Source organism: Nakaseomyces glabratus, chromosome G (assembly GCF_010111755.1).
Source record: "Nakaseomyces glabratus chromosome G, complete sequence".
Taxonomy (NCBI): domain Eukaryota; kingdom Fungi; phylum Ascomycota; class Saccharomycetes; order Saccharomycetales; family Saccharomycetaceae; genus Nakaseomyces; species Nakaseomyces glabratus.
In genome coordinates, this window is record NC_088957.1 from 852,665 (window position 1) to 875,046 (window position 22,382).

The window sequence follows — 22,382 nt, forward strand, 5'->3', positions numbered from 1 at the left end:
GATCTATAAGTACGTCCTGACTGCTGACTATTGCCCTGGAGGAGATAGTGCTATCTTTACATTAGGATTAACAATTTAGTAGGGAAATTGTACCTGGTAGGTATCAACAACTGACAAAACTCTACACTAGGGTGCATATTTCTGTTATTTCTGCTATTACAACTGTTGAGTAATAAACAAGATTTGATTTGACAACCTGACATAGCTACTAATATTGTTTTAATCGACGTTGTACAAAGAAAAAAAACAGCATTCAACACAATACAACTAATTGGATTACTCTATTCTCCTAAAGAACGGTTATCATATTTGGATAAAGATACAGATACAGATACAGACACGGATAAACGACATATACACAGTATAAAAAAAAACAATGAATACTGCATTTACTTTTCCGCCACAGAATAGTGAAATACAAGAATCAGATGATACCGGTTACATGGAGCAAACTATAATACCGAGTAGTAACCAAGTACAGACAAATACACCTATCATGGATGCTACCACTGATAATAGCATAGGAAATTTACAGGAAGACTACACTGAAGATTCTCAAGTGCCATTAGATGACGATCCAATGACATTACAACAGAAGTTACTGAATATGCAAGAGGCATTACCAACTACAATGAACCCACTACATATAAACACGGGCACTGCTAATAATATAACAGCTACACAAGAAATACCCGTAATTGCTATACCTTCGCCGTCTGAGATTCCCGCCAACAGTCTTCGAAACCAGCTAAGACAATCTAGTTTAAAAAATGAAATTTTTAGTAATAGAAGTGAGGCTCCTAAAATAGGCGAGACGAATATTAGACAAGTTGCATCACTTAAATCTAAAACTGGGAACGCCAAAGAAGCGTCTGTCAATATTGATACTAGTGAACCTATCTCTCTAAGTCCAACAGATTCCAATGCTAGAGCGAAAAGCGACATGTACGTTGCTACACTAAGGCAGCAAATGGCCACTGATTGGAAAAGTCCTTCCGAATACGCTTTACATATTCTATTCACAAAATTCATTAGGCATGCCGAGCAAAAACTGGATTTGTGCTTACAGCAGCCTCTTGTCATTGAGCCGCCAATAGTAGAGATATTAGGTGAAGGTATCGATCCAACTTTTGATAAAGTTATAGAATCATTAGGTCATGTAGCCAAAAACAAACCGAAACCAGTAATTGACGCAATGATGTTTTGGAGAAAGACCAAGTCAGAGGCTGCAATAAACGCAAACCACGACCTCGAAAGGCTACTGAAGGACTATGAAGTTGAACAAAACAAATTATCAAGGAATCAACCCCTTAGAAGTACAAGTCAGAGAAAAGGGACGGATTTACTTAAGAGAAAGAACACAAATTCAACAAATGTCAGTACAGGAAGTAGTTTTAATTTTAGTCACAAAAGAAACAAATCATCAAAGTCTTCGCTAGGTAGTAAACTCACTGAGAGTTCACATTTACAGAATATTGAAATAGCAATAGAAAGCTCCAGGGATTCTGTCCTTCAAGCAGAAAGGAAATCTTTGGCAAGCATCTACATTCTCTGCCGAGTACTGATAGAAATCGTGAAACAATCTTCTGAAGAAGATAAATACCTAAACGATTTGGAAGATATTGTCTTCACACAACTGAAAACAACAGACCCATTATCGATCTCTACAAGCATTATGAAGTCATCCAATTGGAATTCTTTCGCAGAACTTTTAGGATACATGTCAGAAAAGCGATTTATATCAGTGAGTGACAAATTTATAGCAGATTTGGAAAAACTTCCACCCCAAATACCACCTGAAATGGAGCCAAGTATTCATCTCTTAATTTTGGGTATGAGGTATGTAAGGCTGAAAAATTACCCACTAGAAAGATTTGAAGAAAGTGCCGACTTCATGAAAAGTTTATCAAAGTTCTATTCGAAGAGCAGCAATATATCAATATCGCTAGCCTACACAGAGGTAATCAATCAATTATTATTACCATTGGCTGGTCATATAACAGCTGAAGTAAACCACCCTGTATGGGTAGAAGCCATGTCGTCGCTTCTTGAGACGGCAAGTAAGTTACAAAATGATAACAAATATTGGGCTAACGGTTTCAAATTGACGGTATCAATATTATGTGTGTCACCCCCTGAATTATTTAGCAATCGCTGGGTAACATTGATGGAAGCCAACGCAAGCAAAATTAGAACTAAGATTTTTTCTGAGAAAGTGATTTTTGCAGTAGCTCTCTCTCGTTTAGTTTGGGTTTACCTATATAGATGCCCTGAAACGCTTAATAATACGATGAGAACACTTGAGAAGTTACTTCGAATGTACTTGAACACCAAAAAGAAAGAAAATTGGCTGACACCTGATTTTGAGCTACTTAATCCTTTAGCTGATGCTTTAGTTTCTGTTGGTTACGCCCATCCAAATTTTATAATGGAACATGCAGTTTTGTCACTATTTCGGCAATCATTTAATGGACTCACATTGGATGATGTGAACTTTGAAAAACTGATGCTAGCTCTGAACACATACAGAGGCATACTAGCAACCAATACAAGACCTGGCTTTCCTGAAAATGATTGCCGTACTTACGCCACAAACCTTGATAATATCCAGTTTGATGTAACTAAAGAAAGTTTATCCCAGAATCACAAAGAAGTTTGCTCCTATATTCACAAATTGTTTACACTACTCGATGCTCGTATTGGATCCGAGGTTTGGTCTCCTGAAAATCAACATACAAAGTCTTCATCATCTTTTGGTCCTTTTACATTTAATTTTTCCAACGATAACTACGCAATCAATACTAAGAATACGGAAGTGTGCTTATTTGCTACTGTGATAGAGGTAATTCCTGGATGCCTTTCTGTTTCTAGTGAAATACCGTACAGATCTACTATTGAAATTCTATCCAGAAATGCCGTTCATGCCAACTCCACAATATCTGATAGCTGTAGAAGAGCATTCCGGGCCCTTGCATCGAAAAGGTCGCCATACACACTTATTACTTGGTTTGCTAAGTATTCGTTTGACTTTGATGAGAGAATGCAGTCTAATTATAATATGTCTTACCTAGTCTCAATGGAATACTATAAATTGCTTGAACTATATGTCGAACTTTTGGAATGCTGGCTGCAAGCCTTTCAATCATCCAACAAAGAGAAAGATAAAAAAGGAATTGGTCTCGATGGTATAAGATTAATGGCGGAGGATGAAGGGATCGCCGGAGATTATGATTCTGTCTATGAGGAGAAGAAAAAATTGGAATGGAAAAATACCATAACGGTAATTGAAGAAGTTGAAGGTAATGGGCTATTTTTCCTATGCTCTTTTGAGGCTCATGTGAGAGCACTTGGTGTTAAAATCCTCAAAATTATATCTAAATTTGATGAAGCCATGATTGCCAAAACCGTAAAACTTTCTTCTAACAGCCATGTCAGGACTGTATCCAATCACTTTGCTGCTGATAGTGGAACAAGACTAATCGATATACTTAACAACTGTAATGCAACAACGATATTAAACGCAAACTCTTCATCACTCAGTGCTGTAGAAAAAACTCGTTTTGCAAAACTAACATTGAAACATAAGAAAGGCGTTTTGATACGTTTGGCGGAGTCTGATTATGGGGTTGATGCTGCATTATGGCAAAGGGCTTTTCCACCTTTATTGTCTCATATATTTAAACAATGCCCAGTGACAATGGCGTTGTGCCGTTCAATTGTTTGTATTCGTTTAGTTCAACTTCATGAATTAATACTAAAAGTTGCCAATAACCCTGACTACAGACCGGAAGGTGTATTATCGGAAACTGTCATTAACCAGTGGAGGTTGTATTTGATTGCTGCCTGTACTTCTTTAACATCAACATCAGATCAAAAGCTACATATACCTGTCCCAAACTCTGTTCAACACGGTCGGAAGAAAAGTCAACAAATTTTTACTGTTCAACATCAAAAAATCAAATCTGTCAAATCAATCTTTAAGATGGTTTTACCTCTTTTGAATGCCCAACACGCGATGGTTAGGGACGCTATTATCGTAGGGTTAAGTTCGATGAATATTAATATTTATAGAACTTACATTGAGAGTATTGACGAGTTCCTGACTAATTGGAAAGAGCAGAGCTCAAAGAACGCTATCAGAATAGAAATGTTTCATATCCTTACTATCCTTTCTCAATTCATGTATGATCCTATTATCTTGGATGATAGATGGATACTGGAACGGATTGCAGAATATTTGAGACAAGCCAAGAAGTTTTTGGAAATGGATTCGGTCCAAAATTCATTTGCTTTTCAATCCTTGAGAAGTCACTTTGCTACATTACTCCTAAACTTTTATAAGGCTGCGCATAGACTTTCATACTTCGATAAATTATTTCCATTCCAAGGTCGGACATCGAGTTTTAATTATCTAAAGGAATGGTGCGGATATGGAGAATTTTCTTACATAGCGGAAGAAAGGTATAACTTAATGGTAAAAAAGGCTGATAATACAAGGGATAAAACTGCAATCTTGACAGGTATCGAATTCCAAAGAAAAAAACTGGAAAAAACTGTCCTAGAGGCCATGGTTGCACTATGCGAAGATCCCATCGTTAAATGTATTGACGACGTTCCTGGGTTACCTGTTGTTATTTCTTTTGATACTGTTGGGCTTCTTTCTTGGATTGGATCATTATTCAATTCCGGGAATGACACTATTAGAGGCCTCGGTGTAGAAGCTTTGGAAAATCTTCTAGAAAATAACCAAGATAACGCAAAGCTTTTTAAGGAAGTCGCTAATCAATGTGTCTCATATCACAATGATCCATCTGTGTCATTTCTTTATTACACAACTCTTTGCAAAGCTGTTCTAAAACTTGAAAACTTGATTCTGGAAGAAGATGAGTTAGTCTCTCTAGGCTTATATGGTTTAGTTTCTGACAATGAAATGATTAGAACATATGCAGCTGATCTTTTGTCAGTTGTGGAAACAAAACTTCATAATTCTAGCTATATTAAAGTATTTGAGGAACGGTTATCAAATTCCTCTAAAACAGTTTTCAAGTCAACCGCCCAGGAAATATCAAGCATCTTTGCTGACTTATTATCTCAAGAGTTATGTCTTAGAATATTTTCGACTCTAGTAAGGATATTAGAATTATTCCAATTTGAGATCAAAAGAGATATACTAGTGCTTATGGTGCCATGGGTAAATAAATTCACTTTGAAATCACTAGATGAAATTGATACTTACATGGTTCTAAATAACTTATTCTACATCACCGTTGACCTTAATGATACCTTTCCAAAGGAAGTAGAACAGTTGTGGATTTCTCTTGGTAAAGGAAATGCTTTTCAGAATACTCATGTTGCACTTGAGTATATAATGACATGCTCGATTAGTTACTGCAATCCCATCTTTGTTGAATATGCTAGTGATGTTGTTCTATATCTAGCGAATGTTCCTGGTGGATTGGGTTTGGTTGACTCCTTATTACAAAACTTAAAGCCAAAATTAATTGTGCCTACGCATTCTGAACTTCCAACTTTACCGTCGAATAATAACAAATATGTTTTTGTCGGAGACGTGGTTTCAAGATTGAACTACCACGGCAAGAGTGTGATATTCTCAAAAACTCAGATAACAATTGTTTTCCTCGTGAATTTACTGAATAGTCCGTTGGATGCTTTGAAAGATGAACTACCGTCCTTATTACACATTTCAGTTTGCCTATTAGACCATTATATCCCAGTTGTAAAGAAGAGTGCTTCACGACTACTTTGCAACTTAATTTTCTTATTTTCACCAACTCACGAGAAGACCGATTTAACTGTTGAAATTTTAAGAAGTGATGACCAACTGTGGTCGTACGACCATCTTGTTAGAGATAAAAAAGGAGCAAGGTCGCCTAAAATGATGGATCAATTAATAAAAAATCTACTTGACATATTCTCAAGTATAGAATCAGTACAGGAAAACTGGCAAAAGGTATCCTTGAAATGGGCTACAGCTTGTTCCGTTAGACACATTGCCTGTAGATCTTTTCAAATGTTTAGGTCATTACTATCATCTTTAGACCAGGAAATGTTTAGAGATATCTTACACAGATTATCCAACACTGTGTCTGATAGTAATACTGATATACAGGGTTTTGCTATGCAAATATTAATGACTCTAAATGCCATCACAGCAGAATTGGATCCTACTGAATTAATAGGTTTTCCTCAACTATTCTGGTCAATAACCGCCTGCTTGAGCAGTATACATGAGCAAGAATTCGTTGAAGTTCTTTCATGTTTTTCTAAATTTCTTTCAAAAATAGATCTGGACTCACCGGACACAGTCCAATGCTTAGTTGCTACTTTTCCTTCCAATTGGGAAGGTAAATTTGATGGGCTGCAACAAATTATTATGAATGGATTAAGATCATCGACGTCTTTAGAGATAACGTGGAAATTTCTTGATAAGTTAAACTTACTTAAAGATAGTAGAATAATTGCTAATACGGACACAAGGTTATTATTTGCTCTAATAGCCAATTTCCCTCGCTTTTTACAGGCCATGGATACTAAACAATATGACCAAATTGAAAGTGCTGCCTCGTCACTTATAGTTCTTTCTGAAGCATACGAGCAACCATCGTTATCAAGACTAATAAACTCACTTATCAAAGATAAATTTAGATCAAAAAGAGATTTTATGAGTCAGGTTGTTAGCTTCATCTCTAGGAACTTTTTCCCTGACTATTCTGCTCCAACCTTGGTATTTTTATTGGGATTACTACTGAACAAAGTTAGCTGGGTGAAAGTTCAAACATTGGAAATTTTGAAGTACGTTTTCCCATTGTTAGATATGAGTAGACCCGAATTTTTAGGTGTTGGGGCTGATTTAATATCTCCACTACTTCGCTTACTTTTGACGGAATATGAAGCCAAGGCACTAGAAGTTCTGGATTGCGTTCCAAATGTCCTTGGAAGTAAAATGGATAAAGATGTTTTGAGGACAACCATGGGGAATAAAAACTCAAAAAATAGTACTAACTTAACCACTACTTTATTTGGCATTCCTGAAGAGAGTGGATGGTCGATACCTATGCCCAGCATTACCGCCGCTACTACCAGACACAATGTTCATGCAGTATACATGTCTTGTTTGCCAGAAAGTATGGGGGATACTGATGCGCATGAAATTGATAATGATATTGATGTAATTACTGAATTCCATGTGGATGCAGAGTATGGTTTAGGTAGGATGGAAACAAATGATTCTATATCAGTTGTCGAAGAGAAAGATCCATCTTTGAGTCATATGTGGATGCAATTGGACAATTTGGACAATTTCTTTGCTCAAGATAATGTTGCGTCTACTACTAATGATTTATCTGTTTGGAGATAATACTATAGTACTTTCATTTATCATTATTAAACTCATTAAATTACAAATATGCATTATTCATTATATATAACATGATTATCAATTAATATTATTATTCATTACTGAATAAGTGGCAATAATTATTAAAGCCTTCATCTTTATTAGGCGTTATTAGTAGGTAAATATTTCCCAAATAAATGCGCATCTAGTTGATCGAAAACACCATGTATTCCTTCACCAGGTTCACTTTTAACTCTCACTCCTTCATTTTCTGGCAACCTTTCCTCAGTATAAATCGAGTTTTGATTTAAAGACTTAGGATTTGTTAGATTATCCTCCAACACATCAAGCTCATTCTTCATGCGTTTATCAGGTTCTAAATTAAAGAAACTGGCAAGATCGTTAAAATTGTTGTTTTCGTAAGATATATTATTATCCATTCCTAAAGCATTGGGGTTAATCATGTCACCTTCATTTGGTGCGAAGGTCGACTTTTGAATATGATTGTGCATAGAGGTTTCCAATGGTCCATTCGTCGACTTATCTTGAAACTGGGGAAACATATCAGTTGGATTTTGACTCGATAAGTAAGAATTAAATGTCTCCTCTACTGATTTCGCATTCGCCATGCTACTATCAACCAAATTGGTAGATCGTTTCTCAGGTGAAGAATATAAACTAGTCATGATTATTGTTTTGGAGTTCAGCTTTTCAAAAAGCTTGTTTAACAAATGATATGTTCTTTCAGCTGCCATACTAGAATCTTTCAGTTTTATAAGAACTTCACGCCCTACGTTAGCGTCTTTCAGAATCTCATAGTATTCATCGGTATTATTTGTATTGGGCTTCTCTGCTTCATGGATGTAGAAAAGAAGGCCGGCAACAGAATAAAATATGGTATAACATGCGTACCAATATGAACCTGTCAACAAATTATTTTTGAGCATATCTTGAGCCAAATGAACAACTGTTCGCGAGACCTTGATGGAATTATTAGCCCTTAAATATGATAGTTCATCTTCCTCTGTCTTTATGACATTTTTGGATATATAGTGAATGAAAGGTCTATAAAGAATCAACTGTACATGTAAGAATGCTAAATGTAACAGTTTATTAGCTCTTTCATATTGAGGATGTATATCATGGGCATTAGGAACCAATTCCCTAGGCAATTCTTCCAGCCACATCTTTAATTTTAACTCTAGATCTGTAACTGTTTTATGAGAAATAAAGATGTTAATTTTTTTTATAGGGTATAGGTGCTTTAAAATATCTCCAAGAATCATAAACAGCTTGGTATGCTCATTGGCAATCCCGGTACTAGATAGGGAATATGGATTCTGATCATAATTAATACCCTGTTCTGTTAAAGCTTCATCTGGGAGATCAAGAGGCAATTCCTGATCAAAATCTTCTCTGTCCAAAGAGCCTGGTAGTCCTAACATAGCATTCACATAAACATCAAGCTTATAAATAGTGTAGAAAAGTCTCTTTCTCATTTCAATTTCCAAAGGAGTGTGAATGCTGTTATCTGGCAAGTTCCTATGAAAACCCTCTCTTAATACACTTCTCATAGCCAGACCAATATAGGTATAACATGTTGACAATCTCGCCGAACATTGCAAAAATATAAACATCATCAGAATAGTTTGCATTGAATTTAAATCCCGAGCATTTGTTATATCCAAAAGCTTTCTTGCTGCAATAAAATATTTATAACCTTCATCCTGCAAAAATTTGTTGTTAGAAAGAATTTCATCGGTATGGTCATGGTTTAAGTCATCATGAATAATAGACTTCGAAAAAAGGGCTCCCACTGCCATTGTTGAGTAACACAAAGGAAGAAATCTCATTTGCTCATGGGAATAATTATGTGGGTCTGTTTCATAGAGCTCATCCATTTGTTTTATAAATGTTGGTCTGTGATAAAACCTCAATAGGACACAACAATGCTCCCATGTATTCTTAACAAATTCCAGAGCAATGGGCTTTGGAGGCAAAATAATTTTGATCTCTCTTCCCACAACTGGGGGTATACTACTTGAGTGAGATGTCTTGCTGTTCTCCTTGGCATCCATAACTGGTGTTTCACAATCTCTGACACTGCAAACACTATTTGTTTCACTTCTGTTGATATCATCTGGACTACCCTCTGTTCCAGCCGGTGAGATTGTATTCTCACTAGCTATTAAGTTATACTCTTTCATAACATCATCAAGAAACGTTGGTGCACTGCTTTTGAAGTTTTGAAAGATTTGTAAGAAGGTTGGAACGTCAATATCCTTTATATTTGGAGCATTCGGGAACAGAGCCTCGAATATAGTCTTGTACACATCGAGCTCTGCTTGCAGTTTAGCATTCTTTGTGTTATATTTTCTTGAGCTCAAGTTTTTCTGTACTTTTGATACACCGCTTCCCGTACCCAAACCTTGCATGGATTGATTCAGACTTGCCAAACTGACAATCGATGAGTTCGAATTTGAGTTTGAATTTGAAAGTCCTCTTAGAGTGGAGACACTCCCAGAACCCGACCTGCTTTGCAACCTCTTTAAGGGATGGTTGTAGGTACATTCATAGGAATACACAGTACAGTGTATACACGGCTGGTTACCATCACACTTCACCTTTTTCTTCCTACAGTCATCACAAGCTCTTGTGACTTTCCTCCTTTTGCCCTCTTGTCTGTGTGGCACAGTCAAGTTCATCGTTTTATTACAGACAGTCTGACAGTTCTTATAATCCAATCAGTATTGGTCTGAATTAGTATATATCCGGGGAATAGAGACACCGATCAAATATTTACTTATAGTTCCACTCAACTTTTGAAGTAGGAGTTTCCTTTTATCAAACTTCTCGACCTGTCAACTTACCTGCTTATAACTAATATCCAAGTTAGCTACTTTTTTTTTTCACTTTCCTTTGGATGAAGGTGTGAAAGGTTGCTTTCTGGGGCAATGCAATTTTTAAGGTAGTCCTATCACAGTGAGAAACCGAAATATTGTGACTTTCGGTGATTGTAGTATCGAAACGGAAACGAAAACAGTTACCAATAATGTGTTACTCTAGCTTTCCCACTATGCAAAAGAAGTAGTACTCCATACAATTGTGGCTATAAGCTTTTGCCTTATTCTTCTAGAAGAATACCCAATTAGGCAACACAAGTACAACAACAGATGTTTCCTCAGAGCACCCCGTAGACTCGCATGGGTCCGGCTTACGTTGGACTTCCAATAGACTTTTGTTGGGACCAAGAAAGCTTCCATTCCCGAAAGAGACACTGATAAAGCCGCATAGGAAATCTAATTGTAAAATTTTCAAGAATAAACGGAAAAACTATAGACTTTAAATAATCCTTACAGGGGGTTCTCAGTAGGCGGAACAACTTACATCTAAAAAAGTGAAGATGGGAAAGTAATTGTTCCTGGCTTTAAGTTGCTCATATGCCTCTGCAGGAAAATCTAAGCGAGGAACGATAATTATTGAGAAATCTGCATTAGGAATTATGCGTACCTAGATACTTCCACCTCCACTGTAACTGCTCGGAGAAAAGACCCGTAGGTCCCTGGGAGTAATGAACGCACTGGAAAGTGTGAATCTCGGAAAATTATAGAAAATTGACATTCCTAAGAAACGGAGGTACACCTGGTGTTACCGAACACCGGTGGATCCTCCAAAGTAGCGGGAAGTTATCGAAGTACACAGAAAAAGTCTAATAGCGGAAAACCACAGTAAGCAGCGCAGCATTGGCAGCATTGGCAGCATTGGCAGCATAGACAGTTTAGAATGAAAGACGTTTGGTGGGGTATTAAAATGGCGCGGGATCCGGCCAAATTCTAAAGTACAATAAGCGAGGTATGTGATGTAATACAAAGTATCGTTTGAAAACAAATAATAAATGCATATATATAAAAGCTTTGGAGAGTAGCGGTTGGATGTTACCATCCACTATTTTCTTTTTTAAAAAAATAAATAAGGATAAAAAAAAAGGATTCATGCTTGTCATGCATACTACACTACTGATCATATCTTTATGGAAGTATTGTTCAGACTTAGTAATGATATAGCGAAAATTACAAGCTCAAGGTTTGTGCGAGTGATGGCTGGATACTGGATGGAAGAAGTAAATGGGGGGGAAATCAATCAGGAGTACTCGCATTGATGTCACCTAAAAGAGACCATTTCTTTTCCATCATTGCTACCCTTTGATGTTAACTTTGTAAAAATTGTAAAGAATGACAGAAAGCTTTCTGCTACAGTGTTGTAAAAAGTTACCTTCGCCAAAAAATGAGAGCAAAACAGTAGTAGAAAGAGAGCTCATCAAGTCAAGTTGCTGCATTGACACTTTTGTTCATATAGTTCACTCATAGAGTCTATAAATAGAGAGGTACTTAACTTGCCAGAGGGGATAAAATAGAATCAAGTTATTAATCGCTTAAAAAAAAGCTTCTAACTGATTGTTTTTGTATCATTGAAGTAAATTACATTTTAGCGAACATGGATGAGGGTCTTGATCTTTCGTTGATACCTTCAACATTAAGAGATGATTTACTCAGGACGATCATTTCATCTTTATATGAGCCAGAAAAAACCGCAGTCGCAAGGCAATACGACAATCAAACACTCACAGCAGAGGATAATAAACCACACAGCAATCACAAGGCTAAGCTTGTAGGTAGATCGTGGACTTTCCGATTAAAGAGTGACTCAGTGACAATTGGTCGTAATACAGACACCTTTAACAATACGTTCAATTGGAGCACTAGGGCTGGACTTGATATTGATTTGGGGCCCTCAAAAACAGTATCAAGAAATCATGCAAAGATAAATTTTGATGAAAGAAATGGTAAATGGGTGTTTACTTCATTGGGCCGTAATGGTGCAAAAATAAACGGTAAAAGGGTTAAACCAACAGATGCGGAAAGTTCTGTTTCAGTTAGTATTTCAAACGGCGCACTTATTGAAGTCGGTGGTGTAGATATGATGTTTTTGGTGTCAGATATGTATCCAAAATATACCCAAAAAACCTTGGATGTAATAGCTACAAGGCTATTTAAGCATTACAAACTAGAATCAGAGCCAATTAATGTGGTCGAAAATCCATTCACATGGGGTATAATAAGATACTCAAAATATTACAATTCTAGAGTACGAGATGAGTTAAAAATTAAGGAAGGAACCGTTCCAGTACAAAAATTGAAGCTAGAAATTGAATTAGAGAAAATCAGAGAATCCAACAAAAAAAAGGAAACTCAGGAGTCAAATGTTGATAGAAGCTTACCGCTGCAAGAGGAAGGATCTGGTGACCACAGCTCTCATACCGATAAGGAAAAGCTCCCCAAAGACTCCAATATCATCCCTAAACAAGAGACTGTCCATGACAACGATGTAACAAAGACTAAGGGAAATGCAGTGACTGATACTGAAATGCATGTTTCCCAGGAAACGGACAATTTTCAGAGTTCGATAATTGAACCTCCAAAAGAAATCTCGAAAACTAGCTTCTATACTAAATATGATGTGTCTAAGTCTGATACACCTGTAAGTGATGAAATAAGTGGTAATAGTAAAAATTTGAAAAACATACGAAGTCTTGATGAAACAGGTACGACAACAAACATTGACGGCGAAACAGCAGTAAACTCTAAGAGACAACATGATAATGATATACCTGATGAACGGACTATAAAGCAACCGAAGTTTGATGTATCAAGACTGCAGAAGGAGCTAAACTCAAATTCAAAGGCATTAGGTGACAAGAATGAAGCAAATGCTTCGGTTAATCCTGACGTATCATTCGCTGACAAAGCAGTCAAAGATGTGAAATTAATAACTGACAGAAGAATTTTATCTGATAATAGGAACGGCACTGCCAAACCAAAAGATTCATATGCCACACTAATCACCAAAGCCATTTTATCGTCTCCAAGTGGTGAGAGAACACTAAGTGAAATTCTAAAATATATCAGTGATGAATATCCTTATTTCAAAACGTCTACATTGGACTGGCCAAATTCAGTGAGACATAATCTTTCCGTAAATAAGAAATTTGAAAAGATCAGTAAAAGAGCCAATGCTATAGGAAAAGGTAATAACTGGAGAATTTCACTCGACTATCAACAAGAGTTTTTGCAGAAATGGAAAAAAGGCACTTTAAAATTTATGAAGAAAACAGATGCCGTCGATCGACAACTGTTGCTATATATCTCAAAGCATGGTGATCTCCCTAGAAGACAGGCACCAGATGATTCGCCAAAACGCATCACAATCCAGAGCATGTCTGAAGCACCTGGCTCAAAAAAACTAGAAAGAACAACCAAATTATGAACTATCTAATTTATTATACACTTCGCATTTGTAGGCTAAATAGATAGCTAATTCTTAACTATTCGTGTTATTAGTCTGATTTGCCGATTCTTTTCTATATTTTTTGGTTAGCGAAGGGTTTCAAGAAAATCAAAAGCAACTCATCGCAATTGAGAATTAAAAAATAAAGAAAATCAAACAGTATCAAGATCAGTAATTAATAAATTCAAAATATAGATCTAAGGCTGAAGTCTATGGTATGCCGCCGAAGCGATATGATGATCTCTCTCTCCTTACTTTATGGCCAGTAGCACCTGATATTGATCTAGCTCAATATATTTATCAATTTTTAACATCGGAAGTCGGGACACAAACTGAGAAGGAAGTATACTTTACTGATTCTATTAACTCTTTTCCAATACATCAGTTACAAGAGTTAGTCAATGAGTCTAACCAGAGCATTTATGAAAATATCAAGATCAATACAGCTTTGGATCTGCATGAATTAAGTAGTATAATTAAAAAAAACACTGAATCCTTAATTCTGAAGAAAATACAAAATAAGAAAACCAATGATCTAAAGCCCTTTCAAATTTTGTCGGTCATCAATGGTCTTGATGTTATGTTTCGAAGTACTCTGGTCAGTTTCACCAATGAGCAAGCACATCTAATGCTGAGGGACGTTATGCTCCGATTACGCCAGGTATGTAATGAATATGACTGCTCGCCCTTGACATTCAAAATAATACTTTTGTTTAATAGGAGCGATGTTATGGAGCTCTTGCCTAAACAGAGGCATTCTGCTGCTCATCAACAGAAGAAGATGAAATACAATAACGCTATGGAAGGTAACTCCGTCGGAGAATTTGTAGGTAAATATTACTGTGATGAGGTTGCACAATAATGATGAAAATGCATATTTTATTTATTCCAATGAACAAAATTGAATATAATAATAGAACTATAAGAAACTCTTGAAATTTTCGTATATACAAAACGTAATGCAGGTCGAAGGTACTGATCGCAGTAAATTCGCCGAAAGACCCTTATAGAAACCCAACAATCCACTTCTACTGTATATCATTTTAGAGAGTGGCAATAACTTGAAATCGTTTTCAGAAGCTTGAAAGCTTTGTAGATTAGATTTCAAGAGTTGAAATGGATATACCGCTGATGTCGAGAGCATTTTACTAACTGATGTTACAGCGATAGTCTCAAGGTTTGTTATTTCATCGGAGTCTCTATTCTTTAGTACCAGCTTGTGCTTTAAAGTATCATAGCATGTGAAATGCAGTGCACCTTGTGATACGCCAACTAGGGCTGGTACCAATCCCTTCCATAATCCTTGAACACCATCATTTTTGATGAGGTCTCTCAGTACTTTCATTGATGTGAGGTCTGAGTTTGCCTTTGACATCATCCTGGTCTTGATTACCCATAGTGGGTTAGTTAGTACAGTCGTCAACATCCCAGAAGAGGCACTTGCCGATAGGTACATCCATGAGCTCAGGTCTTTGTCATTTCTTATTCGGTGATTGTAATTTATTAGATAGTCCTTTGCTACTCGGTATGAAGCGAAATAGAGCCCCCAGGCGATTGTATTACCAACTAAATTGACAGTCAAACCTCGATAGAGCTCCCTGGTCAGTGACAAGTCAGACCCCACTATCTCACTCCATAAATTCCGGTAGCCTTTCTTTGTAGTCGATGTTATTAGTAATTGTAATCGTACTTTAAACAAATCCAGTGGATGCACTATCAAGGTGGTTACCGAACCAGCAGTAAGCCCTGATATAACCTCCTTTTGTAAGGGAGTGTATCGATCAGACATGGCTGAGGATATATGCTCTAGTGTGACCCTATCAGTAATTTGTAATTAGTACAGTATCGTGCTTTTTCATAGTTTACTGTGGATCAGTTTTTTCAAAGCTCTATAAATCTGTCGATGAGCTAGCAAATATCTAGAAGCTCTCTACGCAAATGAATACATATGAGGATACATAGTTGAATGAGATATGGAATCAACTTTTTAGATCAGAAAGACTAATCGAAAAAAATTTATACTTTTCATAGGTGTATTACCTTCAAGACGATAACGCAGTAAATTTATTGTTCATCATTCAAAAAGTTCAATTCCAATCCCTCCAAAAGAAATAAATGATCTAATCATTTGTGTTTAAGAAAAAAAATGCATCAGAGGATCCAATTTATAATAGATATCCAGGAACTTTGTATATGGTCTTGCTTTGGTTCTGTAATTGATCCTTAAAATTTTTCTTTAAGATCAGTAGAAATTTGTAGTTTCCTATAATTCTGGTATCCCAGGAATAAAAAAACACTCCAATTTCCGAAGAAGCTGAAATGAATTCCAATACTGAGGGAAAGTAGAACATAATCAAGTAATACATGCTTAGAAAATTGTTTTATTCATCAGTAAAAGAAAAATATTAAAAATCATAGCAAAACATAAACAAACATATTTTCCAAAGTTCCCAGATTGGATAGCCTTATCCAACCCGATCCCCATCAAAATGGAGCACAGTAGTTTCATTAGCATTATAGAATCAGTCCATTTGAAGACAAAGTCTAAGTACAGGGCACGATAAACATCCAACAAATAGTAGTGTCAAAACTAATCTTCATAATCAGTTTATTACTCTCTATTTATACTGCCAAAGTGAAAAACTTTTTTTTACTTTCAGAAATTCCTAATGAAAAAAAAATGGGTAACCCGGACGGATTTTCAATAGGGTATGCTATCGTAATGTACGTATAAGATTCACCTGATATGTGTTCGTGCCTCGATATATTATTTAGGGTTTTGTAGTTTTTAGGGTTCTCTTGAACCCCAATCTGAATTAGCCTGCAGCCCTAATTCCTTCTTTCTAGCTTTCAACACACTCCCCTTCAAAGTGGGTACTTGTATGGGCAATCAATACATTATAAGCAATCACTAGTGCATGTGAAACTATACTAACGGCCGTTCTATGACTCTGAATCATCTAGAGCAGTAAGGTATTGAAATTGTGGTATGTTTAGAGATAGGACTAATCTGTACTTGTCCTACAGGCGGACGTTTCCGCACAATGTGAGGCTATCGAGCACGTACCGGGACGACAGCGATAAAGCCACTACTGAGTTTGATATTGACAATGAGGCATACCCAATGATAGAGATGGGCGTACACAGTAAGGGTAAGAACACATTACCGCCGGTATTCATTGATATCGCTCGGGATATAGATGACTATTTGGACAAAGTTCGGGAGCACACTGCGAAATTGCACAAGTTATACCAGAAGAACTCGCTTCCAGGGTTCGAGGACAAGACTCACGATGAGAAGCTTATAGAAGATATTAGTTTCAAAGTGATACAGTTATTTCAGAAGTGTTACAATATTATGAAGAAACTAAAAGGTATATACGATGACCAGACGGTCGATGGTAGAAGGCTAAATAGAGGTGAGCTGATGATACTGGATAATGTACAGAAAAGTTATGCCGATAAGATACAAATAGAAAGCAATAAATTTAGGGCACTACAGAACAACTACTTGAAATTCTTAAATAAGGATGACTTGAAGCCCATAAGCAACAACACATTGAAAAGCAGTAGCGCAAATGAAACTGCGCTTTTAGAAGAAGATACAATTGGTGGTATTGGTGCTAGGGAGCAACAAGAAATTGAAGAATATTCACGGCAAACCTTACAACGGAGACAAGCGACCTCATCAGATAATTATTTACATGTCAGAGATGAAGAGATTACCCAACTAGCCCAAGGCGTTCTTGAAGTTAGTACAATTTTTAGGGAAATGCAAAGCCTGATAATAGATCAAGGGACTATCATTGATAGGATTGATTACAACTTAGAGAATACAGTTATTGAACTAAAATCTGCTCAGAATGAGTTGAATAAGGCCACTACTTATCAAAAGAGGACTCAAAAATGTAAAATTATTCTTTTGCTCACATTATGTGTTATCGCATTAATATTCTTTATCTTATTAAAGCCTCGGGGAGGTTCCACTCGTGTAGTGCATGAAGTAGAGCAGGTACCTGTGCCTGTTCATCCTGAGATAAATGATTTTGAGAATGATAAACGTTATATAGAAGACAACATACAATTAATTTGAATAATCTTTAAAACTCTATAAGTATAAAACCGACTGATGATAATATTACAATTTTCCTGAAATACAGGTTTACAGAATGCATTTATATATTATTGATGTGAATGTTAGTACCGCTCCATATAAAGGATACAAAAGATGTTGTTCAAAAATTACCTAAAGTTAAGCATATCATCTGCTGCTAAACTTGATGTAGGTATGTTGTTTCTATTTCTGAATCTTTTCTTGTAAGCCGGTTGGAAGCCGGCCGTTGTCCTTGGTTGGTAGGGCATAGTTTGTTGCACAGGTGGGTGCATTGGGTATTGCATTGGATGTTGCATTGGGTGTTGCATTGGATGTTGCATTGGGTGTTGCATTGGGTGTGGTAGATGCGGCATTTGTTGCGGCATTTGTTGTGGCATACCACGCTGCATTGGGTGTGGCATTTGTTGTGGCATACCACGCTGCATTGGATGCATTTGTTGATGCATAGGATGTGGCATAGGTTGACGACCGACGCTTGGGGCCATGTTGTTAGGGGCTCTCATACCGGGGCCTATCTGTGTCATTGGAGCTGGAGGTCCATTGGGTCTACCATTCATATTTGGGTGCTGGTTCGTGTTTCTATCCATAGAATAGTTACTGACTGGATATGGAACAGCCTTCTGTTGGCCAGGATGGAGGTTTGGTTGCCGTAGAGATTCCTTAGCATTCAAATGATTTCCATTATCATAGTATTTAATATGTTCTGGGTCCACTCCACGCCTTGATACAGAGGTGATATCAGATCTGTTGTCATCAATGCCTTGTACTGTCAATTGCTGTGGTTGTTTGTGTAGAGCAGGGTAGTTCTGACCGTTATATTTGCTTCCCTGAATTTGATCTTGCTTTAGAATATCTTGTAATATTTGTGGTTGGTCACCGTTGTTTACAATGAATGGTGTTGCTGATTTCCTCAAGTTTTCCAAGTTTTGCTGCGAGTAAACAGAAGAATCCAGAGATGGTGTGTGAGAAGAGGTGTGCACAGAGAACTGTTGGCTGTTTCTTGAGTGTTTGAGTCTGCCACCTTGACTGTCGATGGCGGAGAACGCCTCGTGACCTAGTTCATCTCTAGTTTCATCGGCCAACTCATTTTCAAGTAGTCTGTCCTCGTACTTCTCTGAGTATGAAGAGGCAGAGGTGTTGTACTGGCTGGAGCTTCCGTTTGTGCGAACCTTTTCAGGGTCTGGGAGCACCGTAGCGGTAGAGTTGTTCACTGCGTTTTGCATGTAGTGGAACCCGAGCTTCTCGTCCAGATCGTTGTTGTATTTCCTCAGGTCGATGTCGTCCTCGATACCGTCAAACTCATCAGCGACCAGCCTGGTGAGCGGCTTCTCCGAGTCCTCATCGTAGAGGGGCTCCTTAGCTTGCGATACGTGTGCCAGGATGAACAAAGGAATGTTCATCAGGGCAAACACAGCAGCGGGCACAAGTATCCACGCACACCAGGTGACGTGTGGGTAAAACTGTATTATATCGACTACACATACCAGCGCAGAGGCAAAGAATGTAAGCACTGAGAGAGTCAAGTTCACGAAGAACAAAGCACCGATGTTGATGTCCGGGAGTGCGAACAGCACTAAAGCTGAGGCAAATGTGAAGAAGTTCAGCCCGGCGGCGACTGGTGCCACGATCAGTATGCGTGACAGCTTGGCCCTGCTGCTCTGAGGCAGAAACCATTTGGTGTTTTCGTCGTCGTCGAGGGTCTCTGGATGGTATGAAGCAGACGCGCGAGAACAACCATCTTGGCAGTAACCCAGGGTTCCGTATGTGAAACCATTGCTCTTAGCGAGACCTATCTGGTGGAAAGCTGGCGCGGTCACGGAAGCAATGATGAAAAAGGCCATTGATATGAAGGCCAGTAGGCCCACCACGAGGAACATCACCGTCCTCTTACGTTCGGCCATTGTAATTGTAGCGATGTTGTAATTTGTAGTTGTAACTTTTTTGTAGTTATTGAGCAAGCGTATGTGTATGTGTCTATGTGAATGTGTATGTGTCTATTTAGCTTTTGTCTTCTTTACAAGCAAGTGCTGTATCGAAATATATGTATTATATATAGTGGTTGCCGTTTGTTTTCCATCTGTGTTGACTCCTTAAGAGAGAGAGAGAGAGTTAAGCCATTTAATTAATTCCATAACGGGATATGCAAGAATCCACATTGGCAGATATGGATGGTATCGACATATAGGTTCTGATAAGATAGTCCATTGTGTGTTCAATATGGTATCAGTAATTATCAGCCAGGGCCTTGCAACAACCTAATGGCTGGGCTATTTTTCGTGTTTTACTTTTTCTTTTTCTTTGGATGTTTCCACACTCCCAATGGTACTTTACAAGTCCCCACACAAACACGCAGGCAAAGCAAGGTGCGGATGCTGGGAAAGACGCGAAAAAATAAAGAGGATAGATAAGCACTTTTCAGCTATTCCGAGTACCAGAGAAGACCTCGCCTCTCTTGTAGGCTTAGGGAGTAGCATTGACTCCAAATGTGGGTGGGTGAAAGGCCAGCTGTTATAGCTGTATATGCAACAATGCCCAGCCTCTCCTCATTTTTCTGTTGTACCGAGAATTGTCACTTTCACACACACCCTCACACTTTCTAAATATAGCAAAATGGTCAACTAGTGTGTAGTTGGCTGAAATAATGCAATTTGTTATCTGATAGAGAAACACCAAAAAAAAAATAAGTCTCCCGGGGGCGATTCGAACGCCCGATCTCAAGATTTCAGTGTTGAAATTACAGTCTTGCGCCTTAAACCAACTTGGCTACCGAGAGTATCTTGTACGTGGTGTTCCATGAATGAAAATTGGGTCTAAAAACGAGGAAAAAATATACCCGTCCTATATGATGTAGACACAAATGCTACCGATATACTCTACTTATACTTAACATGAAGGGTCCTTCTTATCCTTCTTGAATTGCATGGCATTGGCTCTATGTATCTTTGCACTGAGACCTGAAGTCTTAGGCAAAAATAGTCTTGTATGATTTCATGTCTACTTGTTATTATTAACTCCACGGGACACTGCTAAACCCATGATGCAAGCAAAATGAGCGTTGCAAAATATCATCGATTGTAAAATATCATCGACGACAAAGCAGATTAATCCCCATTCAAACGGAGAAAGAACTCCTTTTAGGGGAACAAATCAATTAGTCAAGAAGGGGTCCCTTTTCAATTGGCCTTGATTCTCTTTCCCCCCCCCCTTCGTTTCTTGTTTCCTTGAGAGAGCTCTTTCAAATATCCAATTCTTTCCACCTAAAAATTTACTTAACTTCTTAAATAACCTTTTCATACTCTCATTGAAAGAATAGTAAAAATATTAGCCAAACTGTCTTTAATTGACTATAGACCGACCAAGCGGAGAAGATTGTATGCAATGGAGTATTCTTCACAACACCATTCTACACACATGCAGCAACAACAACACCAACAACAGCACCAGCACAACACACACGGGACTTCTCAACAGTCTACGTTGCTGGCGCAACGTTCGACTGTCTCGAAGGGGAAGTACTCGTTACAGGACTTTCATATAATGCGGACACTAGGTACTGGGTCATTCGGCAGAGTACACCTGGTGAGATCGGTTCACAACGGCAGATATTATGCTATCAAAGTATTGAAAAAGGCACAGGTGGTTAAGATGAAGCAAATTGAGCACACCAACGATGAGAGACGGATGCTAAAACTTGTGGAGCACCCCTTCTTGATTAGAATGTGGGGCACTTTCCAGGACTCACGGAACCTGTTCATGGTGATGGACTACATCGAAGGTGGTGAGTTGTTCACATTGCTAAGAAAATCACAGAGGTTCCCTAATCCTGTGGCCAAATTTTACGCCGCTGAGGTTACGCTAGCATTAGAGTACTTACATTTCCACAATATTATCTACAGAGATTTAAAGCCAGAAAATATCCTGTTAGACAGGAACGGACACATCAAGATTACAGACTTCGGCTTCGCAAAAGAAGTGGAAACAGTTACATGGACCTTATGTGGTACCCCCGATTACATCGCACCAGAAGTTATCGCAACAAAACCATATAACAAATCAGTCGACTGGTGGTCATTGGGTGTCCTGATTTATGAAATGTTGGCCGGATATACCCCATTCTATGATACTACCCCAATGAAAACTTATGAAAAGATTCTACATGGTAAAGTTGTGTATCCACAATTCTTCAACTCAGATGTCATCGATTTGCTAAGCAAATTACTGACTGCTGACTTAACTAGGAGAATCGGTAACTTGCAAAAGGGAGCACAAGATATCAAATCACACCCCTGGTTTGCTGAAGTTGTCTGGGAAAAATTATTGGCTAAAGATATCGAGACACCATATGAACCTCCTATTACTGCTGGTGTTGGTGATACTTCTCTTTTTGACCAGTATCCAGAAGAGCAATTAGATTACGGAGTACAGGGATCAGACCCTTACGCAAGCTACTTTACTGATTTCTAGTAAACACTTTCAAATTGTTTTGGAATAAAAAATCAAAAACTCGTTGGTCAGAAAGTAGTCCTTTCATTTCTCTAATCAACGTTCTACTCATTCTTTAATGCC

At 37.8% G+C, this 22,382-nt stretch overlaps 8 protein-coding genes and 1 non-coding gene across 9 annotated transcripts; 5 read left to right on the forward strand and 4 right to left on the reverse strand.

Annotated features, from left to right (window-relative positions):
• Window positions 1-376: 376 nt before the first annotated feature.
• On the forward strand, window positions 377-7,378 carry TAO3 (Tao3p; the record flags this gene model as incomplete). The annotated part of the gene is made up of 1 exon (XM_446746.1): window positions 377-7,378. One exon carries the CDS (start codon window positions 377-379, stop codon window positions 7,376-7,378), a length of 7,002 nt encoding a protein of 2,333 aa, XP_446746.1.
• Window positions 7,379-7,518: 140 nt separating this feature from the next.
• On the reverse strand, window positions 7,519-10,062 carry ASG1 (Asg1p; the record flags this gene model as incomplete). The annotated part of the gene is made up of 1 exon (XM_446747.1): window positions 7,519-10,062. One exon carries the CDS (start codon window positions 10,060-10,062, stop codon window positions 7,519-7,521), a length of 2,544 nt encoding a protein of 847 aa, XP_446747.1.
• Window positions 10,063-11,851: 1,789 nt separating this feature from the next.
• Window positions 11,852-13,681, forward strand: FKH1 (forkhead family transcription factor FKH1; the record flags this gene model as incomplete). Its single annotated transcript, XM_446748.1, has 1 exon — window positions 11,852-13,681. The coding sequence occupies one exon, from the start codon at window positions 11,852-11,854 to the stop codon at window positions 13,679-13,681; it is 1,830 nt and encodes a 609-aa protein (XP_446748.1).
• A 238-nt stretch (window positions 13,682-13,919) lies between these two features.
• Window positions 13,920-14,564, forward strand: CSM2 (Csm2p; the record flags this gene model as incomplete). The annotated part of the gene is made up of 1 exon (XM_446749.1): window positions 13,920-14,564. One exon carries the CDS (start codon window positions 13,920-13,922, stop codon window positions 14,562-14,564), a length of 645 nt encoding a protein of 214 aa, XP_446749.1.
• Window positions 14,565-14,621: 57 nt separating this feature from the next.
• Window positions 14,622-15,491, reverse strand: FLX1 (flavin adenine dinucleotide transporter FLX1; the record flags this gene model as incomplete). Its single annotated transcript, XM_446750.1, has 1 exon — window positions 14,622-15,491. The coding sequence occupies one exon, from the start codon at window positions 15,489-15,491 to the stop codon at window positions 14,622-14,624; it is 870 nt and encodes a 289-aa protein (XP_446750.1).
• Window positions 15,492-16,691: 1,200 nt separating this feature from the next.
• TLG2 (t-SNARE syntaxin TLG2) lies at window positions 16,692-17,795 on the forward strand (the record flags this gene model as incomplete). The annotated part of the gene is made up of 1 exon (XM_446751.1): window positions 16,692-17,795. One exon carries the CDS (start codon window positions 16,692-16,694, stop codon window positions 17,793-17,795), a length of 1,104 nt encoding a protein of 367 aa, XP_446751.1.
• A 149-nt stretch (window positions 17,796-17,944) lies between these two features.
• On the reverse strand, window positions 17,945-19,717 carry TOS7 (Tos7p; the record flags this gene model as incomplete). Its single annotated transcript, XM_446752.1, has 1 exon — window positions 17,945-19,717. The coding sequence occupies one exon, from the start codon at window positions 19,715-19,717 to the stop codon at window positions 17,945-17,947; it is 1,773 nt and encodes a 590-aa protein (XP_446752.1).
• Window positions 19,718-20,501: 784 nt separating this feature from the next.
• On the reverse strand, window positions 20,502-20,589 carry tY(GUA)1. Its single transcript is given in 2 exon segments — window positions 20,502-20,537; window positions 20,551-20,589. It is a non-coding gene; the product is annotated as a tRNA-Tyr (tRNA).
• A 605-nt stretch (window positions 20,590-21,194) lies between these two features.
• Window positions 21,195-22,280, forward strand: TPK2 (cAMP-dependent protein kinase catalytic subunit TPK2; the record flags this gene model as incomplete). The annotated part of the gene is made up of 1 exon (XM_446753.1): window positions 21,195-22,280. One exon carries the CDS (start codon window positions 21,195-21,197, stop codon window positions 22,278-22,280), a length of 1,086 nt encoding a protein of 361 aa, XP_446753.1.
• Between the last annotated feature and the right edge of the window lie 102 nt (window positions 22,281-22,382).